This window comes from Camelus bactrianus, chromosome 2, assembly GCF_048773025.1.
Source record: "Camelus bactrianus isolate YW-2024 breed Bactrian camel chromosome 2, ASM4877302v1, whole genome shotgun sequence".
In the NCBI taxonomy this organism is placed as follows: Eukaryota; Metazoa; Chordata; class Mammalia; order Artiodactyla; family Camelidae; genus Camelus; species Camelus bactrianus.
The window spans coordinates 47,355,762-47,372,513 of record NC_133540.1 but is presented as its reverse complement, the minus strand read 5'-3'; the positions used below and the strand labels follow the sequence as shown (position 1 = coordinate 47,372,513).

The 16,752-nt window shown below is 34.7% G+C and overlaps 1 protein-coding gene across 4 annotated transcripts in view; it reads left to right on the top strand.

Moving 5' to 3' along the window:
- The window catches only part of FAT4 (FAT atypical cadherin 4), a 156,411-nt gene that overhangs the window by 80,698 nt on the left and 58,961 nt on the right, over window positions 1–16,752 (top strand). For all 4 annotated transcript variants that reach the window (XM_074341179.1, XM_074341175.1, XM_074341168.1 and 1 more), the window contains 2 exons: window positions 4,853–5,775; window positions 6,573–6,747. In XM_074341179.1, coding sequence (XP_074197280.1) covers window positions 4,853–5,775; window positions 6,573–6,747 — 1,098 coding nt within the window. The remainder of the gene's footprint in view (window positions 1–4,852; window positions 5,776–6,572; window positions 6,748–16,752) is intronic.

Here is a 16,752-nt window from a genome sequence, read left to right as displayed (position 1 = left end):
CTCAAGTCCCTGATATAAAATGGTGTTCTATTTGCATATAACTCAAAACATCCTCCTGTCTACTTTAAATCATCTCTAGATCACTTATAATACTTAATACAATGTATATGCTATGTAAATAGTTGCTAGTGCGTGGGAAATTCAAGTTTTGCATTTTGGAACTTTCTGGAATCTTTTTTTTCCCCAAATATTTTTGATCTGCATTGGTTGAATCTGTGGATGCAGAACCAGCAAATATGATGAGCCAACTGTACTTAGTGTGTACCCAGTCCTAGCCTAAGAATGTTGTATAATCTATTTCATGTACGTGAGTCCAGCTTTGAGATTGGCTCCAATTAGACATTTATATACAACTGAGATTTATCTCTACTTTAACTTGATTTTTCTATTATTATAAACTTAATTAGTCTGCCTGATCCCTGGATATATATATATTTTATTTGTCCATGTGGCTGGTCCTGACTTTTCTGTGGTAAAGAATTATCTGCCAGGCTTCTTTGTGATTTACTTATTATATATTAGAGAGGGCCCATTGTATCACAAGATTACTTGCAGCTCTAGAATAAATTTCACTTATCTTTATACCTTAAAATGTAGAGAACGGGGAAAATAGCAAATAAGAAACTTTGTGCAACCTCCTGGAATATTTCAATCACGTATATGCACAGAAATATATCAACCATTGACTTCAGGCTACTTTTTACGGATTTTTTTTCCTTTAATTGTTTGATGTAAAAATTTCAAGCAACATTTTTCCATTGTTTTCAGTTTTGAATAGTTTTATCAGTGTAATTTCCTGTACCTTGACCTAAAATGTAGGACACAGTTTCTATTCTCTCTGAATTTCAAGGATAATGATAAGACTGATTAAGGGTAACCTTCTTTGTTTAAAATTGCCAACTCAGTTACACTAAATAGTTCTGAATGTATTTCACAGTGTTATTTAGACATTTTTTAACTAACAAGTTCATTTTAATCTCTGATCAAGAGTTTTTAGATGAGATAATATTGTTATCTGCAATGAAGGTATTTTATATGAAAATAAATTTAACATTTTATCTGTATCTAGAATCTCTGAGTTTAACTAAAATTTTAGATTATATAATCACTTAATAAGAATAAAGCAAATATTTATATTTCACTGTGTTCACAACATTAAGTAGCATATGCATTAATCTCAAGGATTTCATGCATACAACTAAGAAAGTGTTACATTGAGGCAAACTACTATAAATTAAAGTTTCATAGAAATACTCTGGCTTTGATAATTATTTCATTATCCTAGGAATGAATTTGTATATTCTTCAAAATATTGGGGAGTTATAGAGTGTTTTGAGAAGAAAGCAATTCTAATTATTGATGAAAAAATTTACTTATATATGGTACGTACACAAGGCAGATCATTTGACCTGTGAATGGGTTTCATATTCTAGTGACCTGAAGACCTTGTTGGAACTGCTTCATAAACATTAATGCTATCTGCAAGCATTCCATGCGTTACAGCTGCATGATAAGTTGACAAGTACCAGTTCATCATAGAAATAATTAGCATTTATGGATTGTGAATAAATGTACACATTTCATTACAGAACTACATACCCATAGTTATGTGCTATATTTCCTGGGACTAAATTATTCTCAAGACTGAGGGGAAAAAAGAAACCAACACAACCACACACACACAATAAAACTGCCAGAAAGAATCATGTAACTAAACCACTTTTAGAACATTGAACGCAAATGGTTAGAAATAATGCACTGTTTTGAGTTTAAAGATCTAGTGGGCTATAAAAGCCTACTAAATTCAAGTCCCAATACTTATGAATAAACTACAGAATGTTAAAATAATATATTTACTGATTTATGATTTGGCTATTTGATGCAAGGAGCAGAGAGACAAAAAAATAGCCTGAGCTCTCCATTTTTCAGGGTAGTATAAAGGTTCAGGGAGAATTTTGAGTTTCAATACGTCTACCTGTATTTTCTAGACATAGAGTGCATGCCCAGAGACACTTAGACTTGACAGGAAAGAAAAGTCCTTTTCTTTACAGTAAGGCCAATATAGATGGTTCCATGGCCTGTAATTGTAGCAGTAAGGTTTCAGTTCCTGAGATGAAAGCTGTTTCTTAGATGATGCTGCAATATTCTGTGCAAAAATAACTATATTTCTATGTGTATTTTCTCAAAGATAATGATTGCTGTCATCAGTTCACTTTAATGTTATTACCTGATATATTTGTCATTATGAATTTGAATATAAAATCAAATTTTTCTCTTTTTCATAATTCTAATTAAAGTTAACATATATTATTTCCTCCACTCAACTATCCTATCAAACTTTTTCCCTAAAAAATAGGCTGTTCTGCTGTTTACAGCAAGGCTATAAAATCTTGGTTTTATGTTCTCTTTTTGCCTCTGCAAGTTAACTGTTTACACCAGGAAGTAGCATACACAGTGGACCAAGGTTGTCCAGATCCTTGATTTAATTGCTTGCATTCTGGCTGATTTATGTAGAAATGCTAGGCCATCACTTTGTAGTTAAGTGTAGTTTTGTCAGTGTTTTTAATTTCTTTTGATCTTGGGCATGAAAGATTTCATATACTTGCATAGAACTAAATTTTATATCTTTGTTGTTTATAATAATATTTTTATCCAGATGTCTTCATAACTTTTTCTCAATAATAATTGTATCTGCATTTATGCCTCAATATTTACTGATAGATTTAGCCATGGAAAATGCATAAAATTTCCTTAGGGAGGAATCCTATTTTAAATATATCTATTTATATAGATATATCTATTTAAATATATAATATGTATTTTAAAATCTAATTACTTTCTCTAAGTAATATATCCATCTATTGCACCAGTTGATAAAACTTTTTTTTTTGCATCAGTTGGTGGAACTTTTCTTGCTCCAAACCTGTGGAATTTTAAGTCAAAGAGTTAAAGTAGGCTGTTGACCTTGTTCTAGCCAGATCTTAAAATTCTCTTTATCTCCTGCTGGTGAATTGACCTGTGGCCTCCATTAGCTTTATTTATTCATATTTTTCCTGATCCTCAGAGTCCTAAGTATTTTGAACTTTATAACTTCTGCTTTGTTCTCTTGTGAATAGTCTTAAATAAACTACAAAGATTGAAAGCCACAACTCTTAGTGAGGAGAAAAATCCTACCTTTTCAAAGCTCAACTCAGTCCTTGTTTATCCTTTAAATTTTTGTGAATAAGTCAGGGACTGAAAGTTATCTCCATAAATATTTTTCTCTACATCAACATATGGACAAAGGACATTAGATAAGAGACTATCAAATCACAGGAAAATAATAATTTTATCATTTTTTAAAAAAAGAACAGGCAGGCTCTGCCTGGTAGAAAAGGAAATCCTACTACTCAATTGAAAATTACGTTTATAAGGAACGTGATGAGTTTCAAGAAAAGACAAAATTTAACTCAATTATTCACAGAATCATGAGAAAGAGTATTTTTCAAGAAAAAAAGAGGTAATGGGTGACCAAATTATGCTAGAAGACTTTTGGCAAAGAGTCACCATCCTTTCTGACCTGAATAGCTAAAATTAACTTCAGAAATTTAGGAGCTATTTGTGAACAGTTTATGTTACTCTATAGATTTTCCCCAACAAAAGAGCCCAGAGGATAGCATCTTTATTAAGGATAGATTATCTAGATATACAATATGTTTTTTAGAAATTCTTATAATATTCCATAATTTCCCAACATCTTTATGATAAAATATTAAAATATACATGATATTATGGACCAGTGAAGGAAACACTATCCTGGGGCAGAAGATATTTTTCTATCTGTTTGCACTGCTTATCTGCTGTTTACCTTTAAATTCTTATTTATTTAGGAGGGAGGGAGTAATTAGGTTTATTTATTTTTAGAGGAGGTACTGGGGATTGAACCCAGGACCTTGTGCCTGCTAAGCATGTGCCCTAGCACTTGAGCTATACCCTCCACCCACTACCTTTAAATTCTTTACCAAAACAATAGGGTGGTTTATTCTACACATCATCTTTGTTAGAAAAAAATCTCTGCAATCGTTTTCTGAAATGAGGATTTATAGAAGATTTTTTAAAATTAAAATATGACACATGTGCCTGGGAAAACAGATAAACTATAATCTAAAAATAGCCCAATAATAAGGGAAGCCTTTATATTTGTATCCTTTCATGTGTAATTTTACTGCTAACATTTTCTTCAAAAAGTACTAAACACAGTAAATGTACATAATAAAATTTTGCAGAGAATTATTTTCTCAAAGGCCATTAGCCAGATGCTTAATAGGAATTAAAAAGTATTTATTGGTTCTGACAAGAAATGTAAAAGCAGACTTAAAGCATCCATGACTAATGCCATACATCAGAAAGTTTTATTACCCTTCTTTGAAAATTGGTGTCGGCCTCAATAAATTACTAAAGTTATAAATGTTTGGCTAATCGTATAGAGTGTGGCACTGTTAACGTTGAATTCTCAGGAATTATGTGACAGAAATAAGGAAATGTACAGGAAAATATCCGCTCTCTGGAATATTGTTTTTCTCTTTACTTTTGTAATTTCACATTTCAACACCCTAGTCAATAGCAGGCAGTATATAGATCATTTGTTCACCAGATTGTAAACATCTTTTCAGATCAAAAGCTAACAAGAAAAGAATTATGGGCTATGTATTATTACTTACAAAGAAAATTAACTGCAGCTAAATCATCCATAAGGTGTCTTTGGAGGCATCATATATCAAATATGCAGTTTCATTTTATAAAATTTTTGGTGCAGTTTAGTTTGCAGTCAGCACATGTTTAAGAGGATTTCATTTTTTCCCTTCCATTGCAGGCATCAACTCCCATTTGGCTTATAGCATTGCTTCTGGTGATAGCCTTGGGCAATTCACAGTTGACAAGAATGGCGTACTGAAAGTCCTCAAAGCTTTGGATCGGGAAAGTCAGTCTTTCTACAACCTGGTTGTTCAGGTGCATGACCTGCCGCAACCTCCAGCCTCCAGATTCACAAGCACTGCTCAAGTCTCCATTATTTTGTTGGATGTAAATGATAACCCACCAACATTTCTTTCCCCGAAATTGACATACATTCCGGAAAACACACCTATTGATACTGTTGTTTTCAAAGCACAAGCCACTGACCCAGATAGTGGCCCAAACAGCTATATTGAATACACCCTACTGAACCCTTTGGGAAACAAGTTCAGTATTGGGACCATTGATGGTGAAGTGAGGCTCACTGGAGAACTGGATAGAGAAGAGGTCTCTAATTATACTCTAACGGTGGTGGCTACAGACAAAGGGCAACCATCTCTCTCTTCATCTACAGAGGTTGTGGTCATGGTACTTGACATCAATGATAACAACCCTGTTTTTGCACAGGCCATGTATAAGGTGGAGATTAATGAAAATACACTTACCGGAACAGATATCACACAAGTATCGGCAGCAGATAGAGACGAAGGTACCAATGGACAGGTTCGTTATGGCATCATTGGTGGTAATGCCAATCAGGAATTTCGGATCGATTCTGTCACCGGTGCCATCACTGTGGCTAAGCCTTTGGATAGAGAGAAGACCCCTAATTACCTTTTAACTGTTCAGGCAACAGATCGGGGCAGCACCCCCAGGACTGATACCTCCACTGTCAGCATTGTCCTGCTGGATAGTAATGATTTCGTTCCCGTATTTGAACTATCTCCATATTCTGTAAATGTCCCTGAGAATTTAGGGGCACTACCCAGAACAATTCTTCAGGTCAGTATATTTAAATAAAATAAATATTGTGCTCATTATAAGATGTCTAATTTAATTATAATGTTCATACTTCCCCCACCCTCTTCCTTACTCTCACCCATAAATAATGCTTACTTGCAGATATAGCAAATCTTTATTTTTATATATATATTTATATATATATAATTGAAGTAAATATAATTATAATTTATATATATAATTGAATACATATATATAATTGAATTATATATATTTATATATATATAATTGAAGTAGGTTCACAATGTTGTGTCAATTTCTGATACAGCAAATCTTGAAAAAGACAGGTTTACAAAAAATTATACCTAAGAACCTAGTGATTTTCTTGTAGATTATATATTGCATTTCAGTTACATTCTTTTGTTTTTACTTGTGTTCCACACATTTATGTATTTGTGTATGTTTGACTTTTGTTTGACTATGACTGTAATATCTGCACATAGTAAGAAAATAAAATGATGTAAAAGTTTGAAAACTGTTACAAATGTTATTCTCCCTTCCACTCTTTACATATCTAACTACCTGAATAAAACTGTGGTTAAAAATTTTTTGTGAAGCCTTCCAAACATGCCATGTATTCATTTGACACCTACTTTTGTACAGATAATACATTGTACTATTTTAATTTTTGTACTTGAAACTTACAAACATGTCTCTGAAACCTTTTAATATTGGTACACATGGCTCTACCGCATTATTTTTAATGATACATTTTATTTCACCGCGGACGTTTTGTTAGCTGTACTCAAATTCATGACGTGTGTTGTTTTCTCCTGAAGGTGGTGGCAAGAGATGATGATCAAGGTTCTAACAGCAAACTCTCATATGTTCTGTTTGGTGGTAATGAAGACAACGCTTTTACTCTCTCAGCTAGTGGAGAACTTCAAGTAACACAGAGCTTGGATCGTGAAACGAAAGAGCATTTTGTCTTATTGATCACAGCTACAGATTCAGGTAAGTCTGTACTAACCTTGTTTGGCTGTGAAGAATTTCTTCATAACGTGTGAATGAAAGTATTTTTGTCTACCATTAAATTAAACAGTTGTTGAAATCTACTAATGTTAGCAACTCCCACTGTATCTATATCATTTGTAGAGCATACATCACTTTATGAAATTCACAGGTAAGTGGTAAAGGTCTAAGCTTATTTCAAACAAAGCTCTATTTCTGTAAGGCAGAATGTATCCCTGCCTGGCAGGCCACCCCAGTGCCTCTGGGGGTGACTTGATGCTCTACCACATGAGCCACAGGGCATTTTGAGTACTTCAGCTTTGAAAACATCCAGATGGTTCTGACTGGTCTGGAGATAAGAGAGTGGGTCCTGAGTTCTACTTCATCAGCTCTCAAAATTGTGAGTAGTTGTAATATGCATTTGATGAAGCCCCACAGAGCTCCAAAAAGAGTGTCAGTGAGAGCCAGGGTTCTCACTGAGGTGGCAGGGTAGTGGACTACCACAGAAACGCATTCGCTTTTAGTGTTTGGAAAGAGCAATCACATAAAGTTGTATAACACATAACACAAAATAAAATCTATTTAAAAAGGTAATGTTACTGCTGACCACTCCTTTGTTTGGCGTATATTGACTCTATTGAACACTTCTAATTCAAAACTGAAACAACTAAAAATGTGTTAAAGAATCTCTAGGCCTTGAAGAAAGTAGGTGTTGCTTAAATATGTGTTGAATTAATGAAATAATGAATCATTGATTTCCAAAAGTGTCAGAGAATTATGAAACATTGCCCTTATGTAACATTCATTTATAAAATTGTCACAACTTAGTATTTTAAGTATTGGAGACTTTAGAAATCTTAACAATTTTTTAAAAATTTGTTAAAATTGTTTTAAGCCAAGGCAGATTTATCGGAACCTCAAATGACTGAAGATTTTTATATATGTATATTCATGTAGACGTGTGGATACTGACATTGAAGAACAATTCTGAATTTTCAAATGAGCTGTTTTTACTGAGGTTGAAAAGTTTTTGATGAATGTAATATATTGATACTTATGTTGTATATGACCAACTTCAGAGGGTACACTTTCAGGTCACCACTTCTCATTAAAAAGGAGATTTTTAGATTAAGAGTAATTATAAATTTAGGTTACATATTCAGATGATAGTGCCACTGTTAATTGAGGTGGCTCTGTCTATGTATTATTTGCCATTTACTTTTGGGAGTGTAATCATCTGAGACTACTGGAAGAAGGCACTATTTTCTGTATATTTTTTTTAATGCGTGTCAAAGACCATGTTACACTTCATGCAAGCTATAAAATCCCAAAGAATGATGAAAAGAATGCAGTGTGCTCACCACATAAAACTTAAAGCAAGTTGATCCAAAACATGTTTTACTATGCATGCAAGACAGTATTGTGCTTTTTGCTCAGGAGGTAAGCATTTTCATGTGAAAAATACAGTCACTACCATACGCTCAAATCAATCTAGTATCTCAAGAGTCACCTGGAGAGAAGAGAGGTTGAAATGGAGTAGAAACTGGTTGAGAGTCAGATATTTAGAATCTAGATTTTACTACAAAAACACCCTAGTCTCAGCTTTCCTCTCCAGTTACTGGAAATGTGCAGTCAATTCTAGGCACGCACAGAAACAGAGTGTTTGTGGAGGTGATTTTACAGGGGGAGGAGGACCAAGGACCAGGAATCTGGTCTCTAAGGCATCAGTCACTGTTAAGATTTGCTGTACAGACCATGTGTCACACATAGGTCATCCCAGAGTGGGGAGCAGATTCTGACTGTGAGAATCAAGGGTGCAGTGCAGGGTGACCCAGGATGGGCAGGTAATAACCCACAGAAGTTCTCCATCAGAGGATTTGTACTTTGGAACATTCTAAGTCAAAAGCCATGGCAGAGAAAGAATGTAACCATGTAAACAGAGTCTCTGTTTTCAATCCAATAATCCTGAGAATTTAAAAATCTTTCTGTATACCTATGAAGCCTAAGGTGAAGGGGAAGAGAATGGTTGTTTTTTGATTTTTGGCTATCTGAGTGTTGCAGTTCACCAGGTTTTACAGATATTAATCCATTTCTACACATTCCTTTTCTTTAGTATCTCAAAGACTTAGGCATTTTTCTTTCCACTGTACTTTCAGTAAACCCAAGCTCAGAGTGGTTAAGTAATTTGCCCAGGATTACACAGCCAAGATGTAGCAAGAGTAGAATTTAGACCCTAGCATATCTGACTTCCAAATAAAGTGTATACTGAAGGTTCTAATGTGAAGGTAAAGTAAAAGTTGAAAAATATATTAATTTCCAAAATTCTTTTATTTACAAAGTAAACCCAGTAATATTCTATTACTATAATGATAAAATCTTTGAATTTGAATTGATCTTGATTTGAATTCTGGTTCCATCATCATCTTATTCCTGATTCAAGCAAAATGTATTATCTCAATCTCAGTAACTTTCTCAGTGGGAGTTTATTACAAGGTTTAATTGATACAACATATGTTAAATTGCTAAATATGCCTAACACATAGTGTATATAATGACTCTAACAAGAACTGGGATCCATGCACTTAAAACATTTTAAAATTCTTAGGAATATTTGCCTTGTTCCTTACTCCATAAGTATTATAGAGCCTGTTAGGAGGAATTTCACAAGAAGGAGCACTGATATTAAGACAGTGCAAGAACCAAGGCCGGGTTCCAGGGAGCCAAACTATGTGCATTCCTGATGCCATCAGTCTCCATCCTGGGGAAAATTGGGGATTTATAATTCTTAATATAAAGACAAATAATGGAAATGTAAGTTTAATTTCTATGAAGGACTGTTGCCATTAAATGGAAAATGTGAAAACCAAGTGTATACATATTTGAGATAGGAGAGTTCTGAGTTACAGAGAGTGAAAATTCAGGTTATCAGTGAAATAAAAGTATTTAGAAGTTTGTTATTCAGGGTCTTAAATATGGTGCTAGGGAGCATGGTGGGAGGCATAAATGAGACTCAGTGGCACTGGTACCTCAGTCACAATATTTTTACAGTCCTGGAAATTAGAGAACTGATTGAACTTTGCCCTAAAGGGCAAATTTTTATGAGGGCATTTTTTTTTCTTTTTTTTTTTTTTTTGAGTTGCCCTGAAGTGGATGGGTGTTCCTGAGGCCACTGGAGTAGAAGTATTCAATTAGGGTCTGAAGGTCATTTAATATGGCTCACGCACAAAACAATCAGAAATTCTGAGGGAAATTGGAATAGACGATCTTAAAATTATTAAAATTCTTTTGTGGCGACAATTTTATATTCAGTTCCTCTGTACACTTTTGGTATCATGCATATCCATTATTACAGAAGAATATGAGAGTTTTAGATATCCAGCTTCAGAATCTGCAGTGTAAGCCTGTATCCCAGGAATGCAGTCTCTGACAAAAGGTTTAAAATACATATTCACAGCTATGATTTAGAAGTCAAATTGGTAGATGACATAAGAAAATTAAGAAAAATATGGCAGCCTTTAGGTCCCAGATGCCATGTTATTCTCAAATTTGCAGAGTTCTAAGAATTGGGAAAATATCAAAGTGTTCTAAACAAGAAAAAATATTTGACAGTTTTATTCCTTCGCTCACAAATCACTTTTGCTTTGCTCTTTTTAAGTTCTTCCCTAATGGCGGCCCAAAGATGGTTCAACTTTGGTAGTGTGACAGCAATTGAAGCAGCAGCTTTTTTAATCAGCAAACCTCTAAATCTTTGAATATTTTGGGGGAGAAACTATTAGCATTCCAGCCTGACCGTATTTTTATTTACTGACTTGCATGGTTATAGAGCAGCACATCTGGAAACTCTCTAACTACTCCTGTCTACTGCTTGAAATGAGCCACAACCACACAGATCATCTGTGTGTGGGGCTGAATGCTACATCGTTACATAACAAGACCAGAACAGAGTATAATAATTCTAACTTTTTTTCTATAGGATTTACTTACCAAAGATTCATTTAATGAGTTGAGACTACAACTTACTTAAAGATGGTATTTTGTTTAATTCTGTATTGTTCATTGTTGTTTTTTCTGGAAATTGCTCATTGTTGTTTCTTCTGGAAATATACACTGTACCATGTAGAAACTCCTCCGAGGCTGAGGCTTCACCTAGATACGTTAATGCAGGTGCTGCAGAGAACCCAGCTCAATGTGATTCCTTCTAAGAGGGGAGCTGGCCCTAAAACGATTAATGTCCTTCGCTTGCTTTGGAATTGTGTTCCCAAGTACCCTTCCTTACAAGAGTTTTCCTTATTGTCTTCCCATAAGTGCAATAAGTAAAACAATATGTTCTTAATGTAGTAAGTATCAGGAAATTATCAGGGAACCTAGAGCAGTGCACTTTCAAAAATTAATCTTGAGAATTAATTTACAAAGTGGAAGTATATCCTAGGGATAAATACATAGCTTTAGAGTGAAAAAGAGAATCAAAGGCCACCTCTGCCATTTCCGAGCTACATGACCTTGAACAAATTGCCTTCATGCTCATATGTATAGAATGGAAATAGCAATCCCTACTCTAAAAACTTATTATCATATGATATCACTTATATGTGGAATCCAAAAAAAAAAAAAAAAAAAAGAGCTACAAATTTTATTTATAAACCAGAAGTAGATTCATGGAAATAGAAAACAAACTGTGGTTACCAGAGGGGAAAGGGCAGGGAGGGATAGACTAGGAGTTTGGGATTAATAGATACACATCACTATACGTAAAATAAACAAGAACCCACTGTATGACACAGGGAACTATATGCAGTTTCTTGTAATGAGCTGTTACAGAAAAGAATCTGAAAAAATTTAGAATTAGACCATTATGTTCCATCACTTACTTAAAAACTTAAGCAATTTCCAAGAATAAAAACTTGCCACTGACCACATGGCATTAAATGACCAGGCCTCTGTCCACTTCTCTGGCCCCTTCTGTCACTATCAGCTGCTGCCTTTATCATGTGCCAGCCACTATCACCACCCAGCACTGCGTTCAGTATCTTCACGTAGGTCAGGTTGAAATCGGCCAATGTAGGAATATTTACACCACAGAAACGAGCAAACCTGGGTGACTTGCTTCTAAAAAGCAGTTGCCAAACATTTACAAGACATTGGCAATGCCAGTTAACCTGGCCCCTTTAAAAATGTCTACCTTTTCCTGCCTTCGTCCTTTGCTTGTCGGTCTTGCTGTCTGGAGTGTTCTACTTTGTAGCTGGCTGGGGTATTTTTCTTTTTCTAATTTTTAATGGGATGAGAGCACTTTCACATCTTGGTTATTTTGTCATTACATTGAGGTCAAACGTCAGCTTCTCAGAGGACTTATTTGACCACCATCCAGAGGTCCCACCTCCCCTCTCTCCATGGCCACCGTCTGTCGCTTTACTTTGTTGTGATTTCTTCTTAACACCAATTGTTACTTAAGATTACATGTTTATGTACATATAGTATATATGTATACTACATATATATGAGTGTGGATAGTTTCTTTCCCCCAGCAATAACTGTCATGCTTCCAGTAGAATGCAAACTTCCTAAGTCTTATTCAAAACTGAATACCCAGAAACATCCAGACTAGAACTTGTAACATAGCAAGTGCTTAATAAACTATGTTGAATGAATGAATGATTTAATAAGTGAAAAATGGTGGTAATTTGTTATCACCATCCTGTTATTTTAACACGTAGACATTATTTTGTATTTATTTACCATACTTTTATTTAGTTTATTGTTGTGTGTTTATCACTTGCAGGTTTTTCAGAATACCCACCAAAAGGAAAAGTGCCAATCTTTTTTAACTCATGGCTGAAATTCCAGAAGTTTTCGCTACATTGGTTGTGGTCATTCAAACTGACCCCTCCTTTGAAAAGCAGCACAAGTGTTTAAGGCTCTGGGGTGTTTAGTGTGATGTGATAAATTGCAGTCATATGTAAGGACCCACTGAAGCATTTTATGGCTTTAATTCAGTTTCAAATGCTTAAAATACTGCTGGAGCTATATTCCCATGACTCTCTCCTGAACTTCTGGCTCTGACTCAGTTCTGTTATCTGTTAGATGTTTCTAGGTAGCTCTTGTCTCAGCTTTGTGCTGTGCTGCCTACGTTTCTTAATTCGGCTCACTAACTCAAAATCTGCATAAACAGAAACTGCTTTTGAAAAGTTTCGGCACTTGGCAATTCTTTTATACCTGGGCTTCCCAAAGCAACACGGTCTGAGCCTTCCATATCTCCCAAATATCCAACACCTTTTTCGCTACAAAAAATATATCCTACATGTAGCATTTGGCTCCACATAGCTTAATGATAAAGGCCTATGAATCTTTACATAAATGTAATACAAAAAGGTTTGCTTGTTTTGAGTTTTGTTATGAAGATTTTGGTGTTCAGATAAAATATTCCAATAGCTATGCATCTATACATGTAATTTTTCCAGGTCTCTTAGAAAAAATATTTTAACCTTTGATGATCTTCTGCCCTCACCAGTAAATTCAGAGTCCGTGAGCCATTAGTATCTGCTACCATTCTTACAAGGAACTAAATTTATATACAAAAAAAGCAGCAAAATTAGATGATGTGACAGTAAGGGGATGTTACAGGTAAAACCCAGTGTGTCATGTGGAAGGATTTTAAAAGACAACTATATGTGAAAAAAACTCTAAGAAAACTCTGACTTAAAATGATAATTTTATAGCCAGAAGACTTTTTTTTTTTGGAAATGAGCCAGTCCCTTTCATTTTTGAGGTAAGAAAGTTGAGGCCTGGAATAATTAGGCAGTTTGCCTCTTTGCAAAACATCGATTTCCAAAAATGCAATTTTAAGAAAGCCTTTCTTCTTACCATTGTACTCTAATGAATAAAACATTCTACTGTTATTTTTCTTTTCCAAATAAATAAATAAATATTTCCAAATATTTTAGGTGAAGTCAAATCCATTGGTATCAGTCATTTCAGTGCTGATGGTTTGAAAATAAGCTTAAATTTAGGCATTGTTCAAATTAAATTGCTAAGTAGGAGAAGATATAAAAAATTCAGTAGGTTTTCCAGGTAGAAGATAATATTGCCAATTATCCCTGCTAACTGTCGTCTTTCATTTATTAAAACCTAACTATAATGGGAATTTAATAGACCTTATAAGTGAATTCTGTTTAGAGTCAGTGAGACTCCTGCACGTCTGCGGGCAGTACTGGTGTGTAACAAGTATCTTGACAATGTTTTGTCGGAAAATATTTACGGAGCGGTCTCTGCCAGGTATTCTTCTAGAAACTGGAGATACTGTGGAAAAAATGACAGTCTCTGTCCTCATAGAAGTTACATTCTAGTCAGAAAGAGAGACAAAATGTAATACATAGACCAGGAGTTACATGAGATGCTATGGGGTTAAACAGAGCAGTTAAAGTGGCTAGAAAGTAAGGAACTAGAGGCATTGTTTTTAATAGTCTAGTCAGGACAGTGAAATGTGAAGATTTGGGTAAGCAGCGTTGCTGGCAGATGAAACGGGCTGGAGGCAGGGATCAAGTTGGCTACATCCAAAGACAAGCAAGCGGGCCTGGATGGCTGGCCCCGAGTACAGGAGAGGAAGAGTCTTGGAAGATAAGGTGGGCCGAGGCTGGATCATGTGAACATTTCAGGCCAGGGCAAGGAGCTCTCATTTTATTTAAAGAGTAAGGTGAAGCCTTGTTAAGACGTGGGACAGGGGAGTGACGGGAGACTTTGGAAAGGTCTGGTTTCGTGGCAGTGGTGACTACAACAGGAATAGAAGTGGTGACTAAAAGGCCTCACCAGCAGTCCCGGAGAGACATGATCGTGTTTGACATTGGGAGACAGTGTGAGGCGCTGTGAAGGAGCTAAACATTGTATCCATTTTGAAGGTTGAGCCAGTAGAACTGGATGATGGAATTGGAGGTGTAGGAAATTAGGCAAAGGGACAAATCAAGTGTGAGTTCTAGAATACTGGCCTGAGAAATTTGGAGATGGGGAAAGAAAAGATTTTTAGGGTGAATTATCATTAATTATTTTTTGGATATATTGTATTTTAGATAGTACGATGTCTCCACTGGAGATGCCAGGTAGATAGATGTTAAAGTTTAGGTCTCAGGGAAGATGTCTGAGTAAAGATACAACTTGGGAAGTCATATTTTAGATGATATTCATTCTGTGCATACTGAGTGCTTGTACGTACCCGAATTTGTACTATACGGTCATCTCATCTAATCTCACAACAGCCTTGTAAATTAGATACTATTATCCCAATATTATGGACTAAAGGAAAAACAAAGATAAAACTGAGTATTAGAGAAGGTAAGCAACTTGACTTGGACTGGCAGTCAAGTCAACAGGCAGCTGTTAATCAGTGAAAACAGCATTTGAAGCCACTGAACCTGATCGAGGAGACCATTTCTTAAACATTACTCACTGTTTCCTACATATTAGTTCATCTGCCACAATATGTTTTATGTAAACCGTGTTTATAAGAGTTGCTTCTCTTTGGATTAAATATTATTTTATATTAAAAAGAACGTTGGTTTTTGCAAGGAAAAAGGAAACAACTTGTGGTTCTCTGTGATTAAAACAGCTCGTAAAATAAGACTATGAATTTGAAATCAAAGGATTGCTGTTTTCATAAAATCAGGAAATGATTTGGGTTTTATAAAGGGTTTATAAAGTATAGAGTGCAAAGCGAATGTTAAATATTATACTAATAATATGCACATACAATGAGTCAGTATTTGCACTTAATTTAGGGATGGAATATTAATCTGTGCACATATTAAATATATTCTCTTTACTTATCTGTTTTCAGTCTAATATACTAAAGGGATATAAAGATAATCTGGCAATAGATTTGGCCCAAAAGTTTAGTTATGAACTGCCTATGTGTCAGCAGAATTAATAGATCTGAGGGGAAAAGTTCAGTTATTAGCATTTCTAATTAAGGGCATTTATCATCTGACTGAAAGAGAGAATAAACCTCATTCTTATGCAGGGATTGGAAATTACTTTTTAATAGAGGGAAACACGATGCTTTTATAAAAGTTAATCCTAAAAATCTAAAAGGGCTAATCACCATGCTTTATTTTCTTGGTGAGGCTATAATGACATTTTGAATTCATACTATCACATTGTTCAGTTGAGAGGGTCACTGCATTGCAAATGTTTCTGCAGTCAAAAGAGAGGTCAGAAGTGTGGAATATGGCATTTTACATCTAAAGAGAGTTGTTTTTGAAATGTCCCAGGAAGACTGCATTTTGTCAGTATCATTTGTGGGAAAGGAAAATGTTGAAGAAGAGCTTGCCTTGTCTGTTACGATGAACATGCTTAATGATGAAAATTGCTTGAAAACTTTCCGTAAGGCACCAGTGAATCCATCAATTAAATTCTGCCAGGGTTATCTTCAATTACCAGAAATCACTTGCATTTAACTTAATTATACATTTCAGTTGAAGGCAGTTTCGTTTATTTCCATTGAGGTGTTTGTCTTAGATGAGAATTTTGTTTCCAAAGTTGATAGTTGGTGATTGTTTCATTTCCTCTTATTTCTAGCAAGACTTTGTACCATACCTGTTAGTGACGTAAGTACTATTATAAATCATTTACTTAAATAATTTCCTTTAAATCAGCTTCTTCTTAGGAAAAAATTTCCTATGTAGAATTTCATTTGTATATTCACAGGATAAAAATACAAAAAAAAAGATGATTTTGCTTCCAAAGTTCCATTAAACAAGTGCTAGAATTGGCGTTATTACATAAGAGCCACAATTAACTGCATAGAATTAAAATTTGATAAAATAATTTCAGTCAACTTTTCATTTACTGAATTTAACCTGTAAATCTGAGTAGACAAAGGAAACCCAACTTTGAAATGGACACAAACTATTTGAAATATTAAAGAAAATGTTTATACTACCTAAAGGACAAATGTTAAATACAGTAGAAATTAACATAGGCTTGTTACAAGGACTTTTTTTTTTCCTTTTCAAAAGTCCTCTA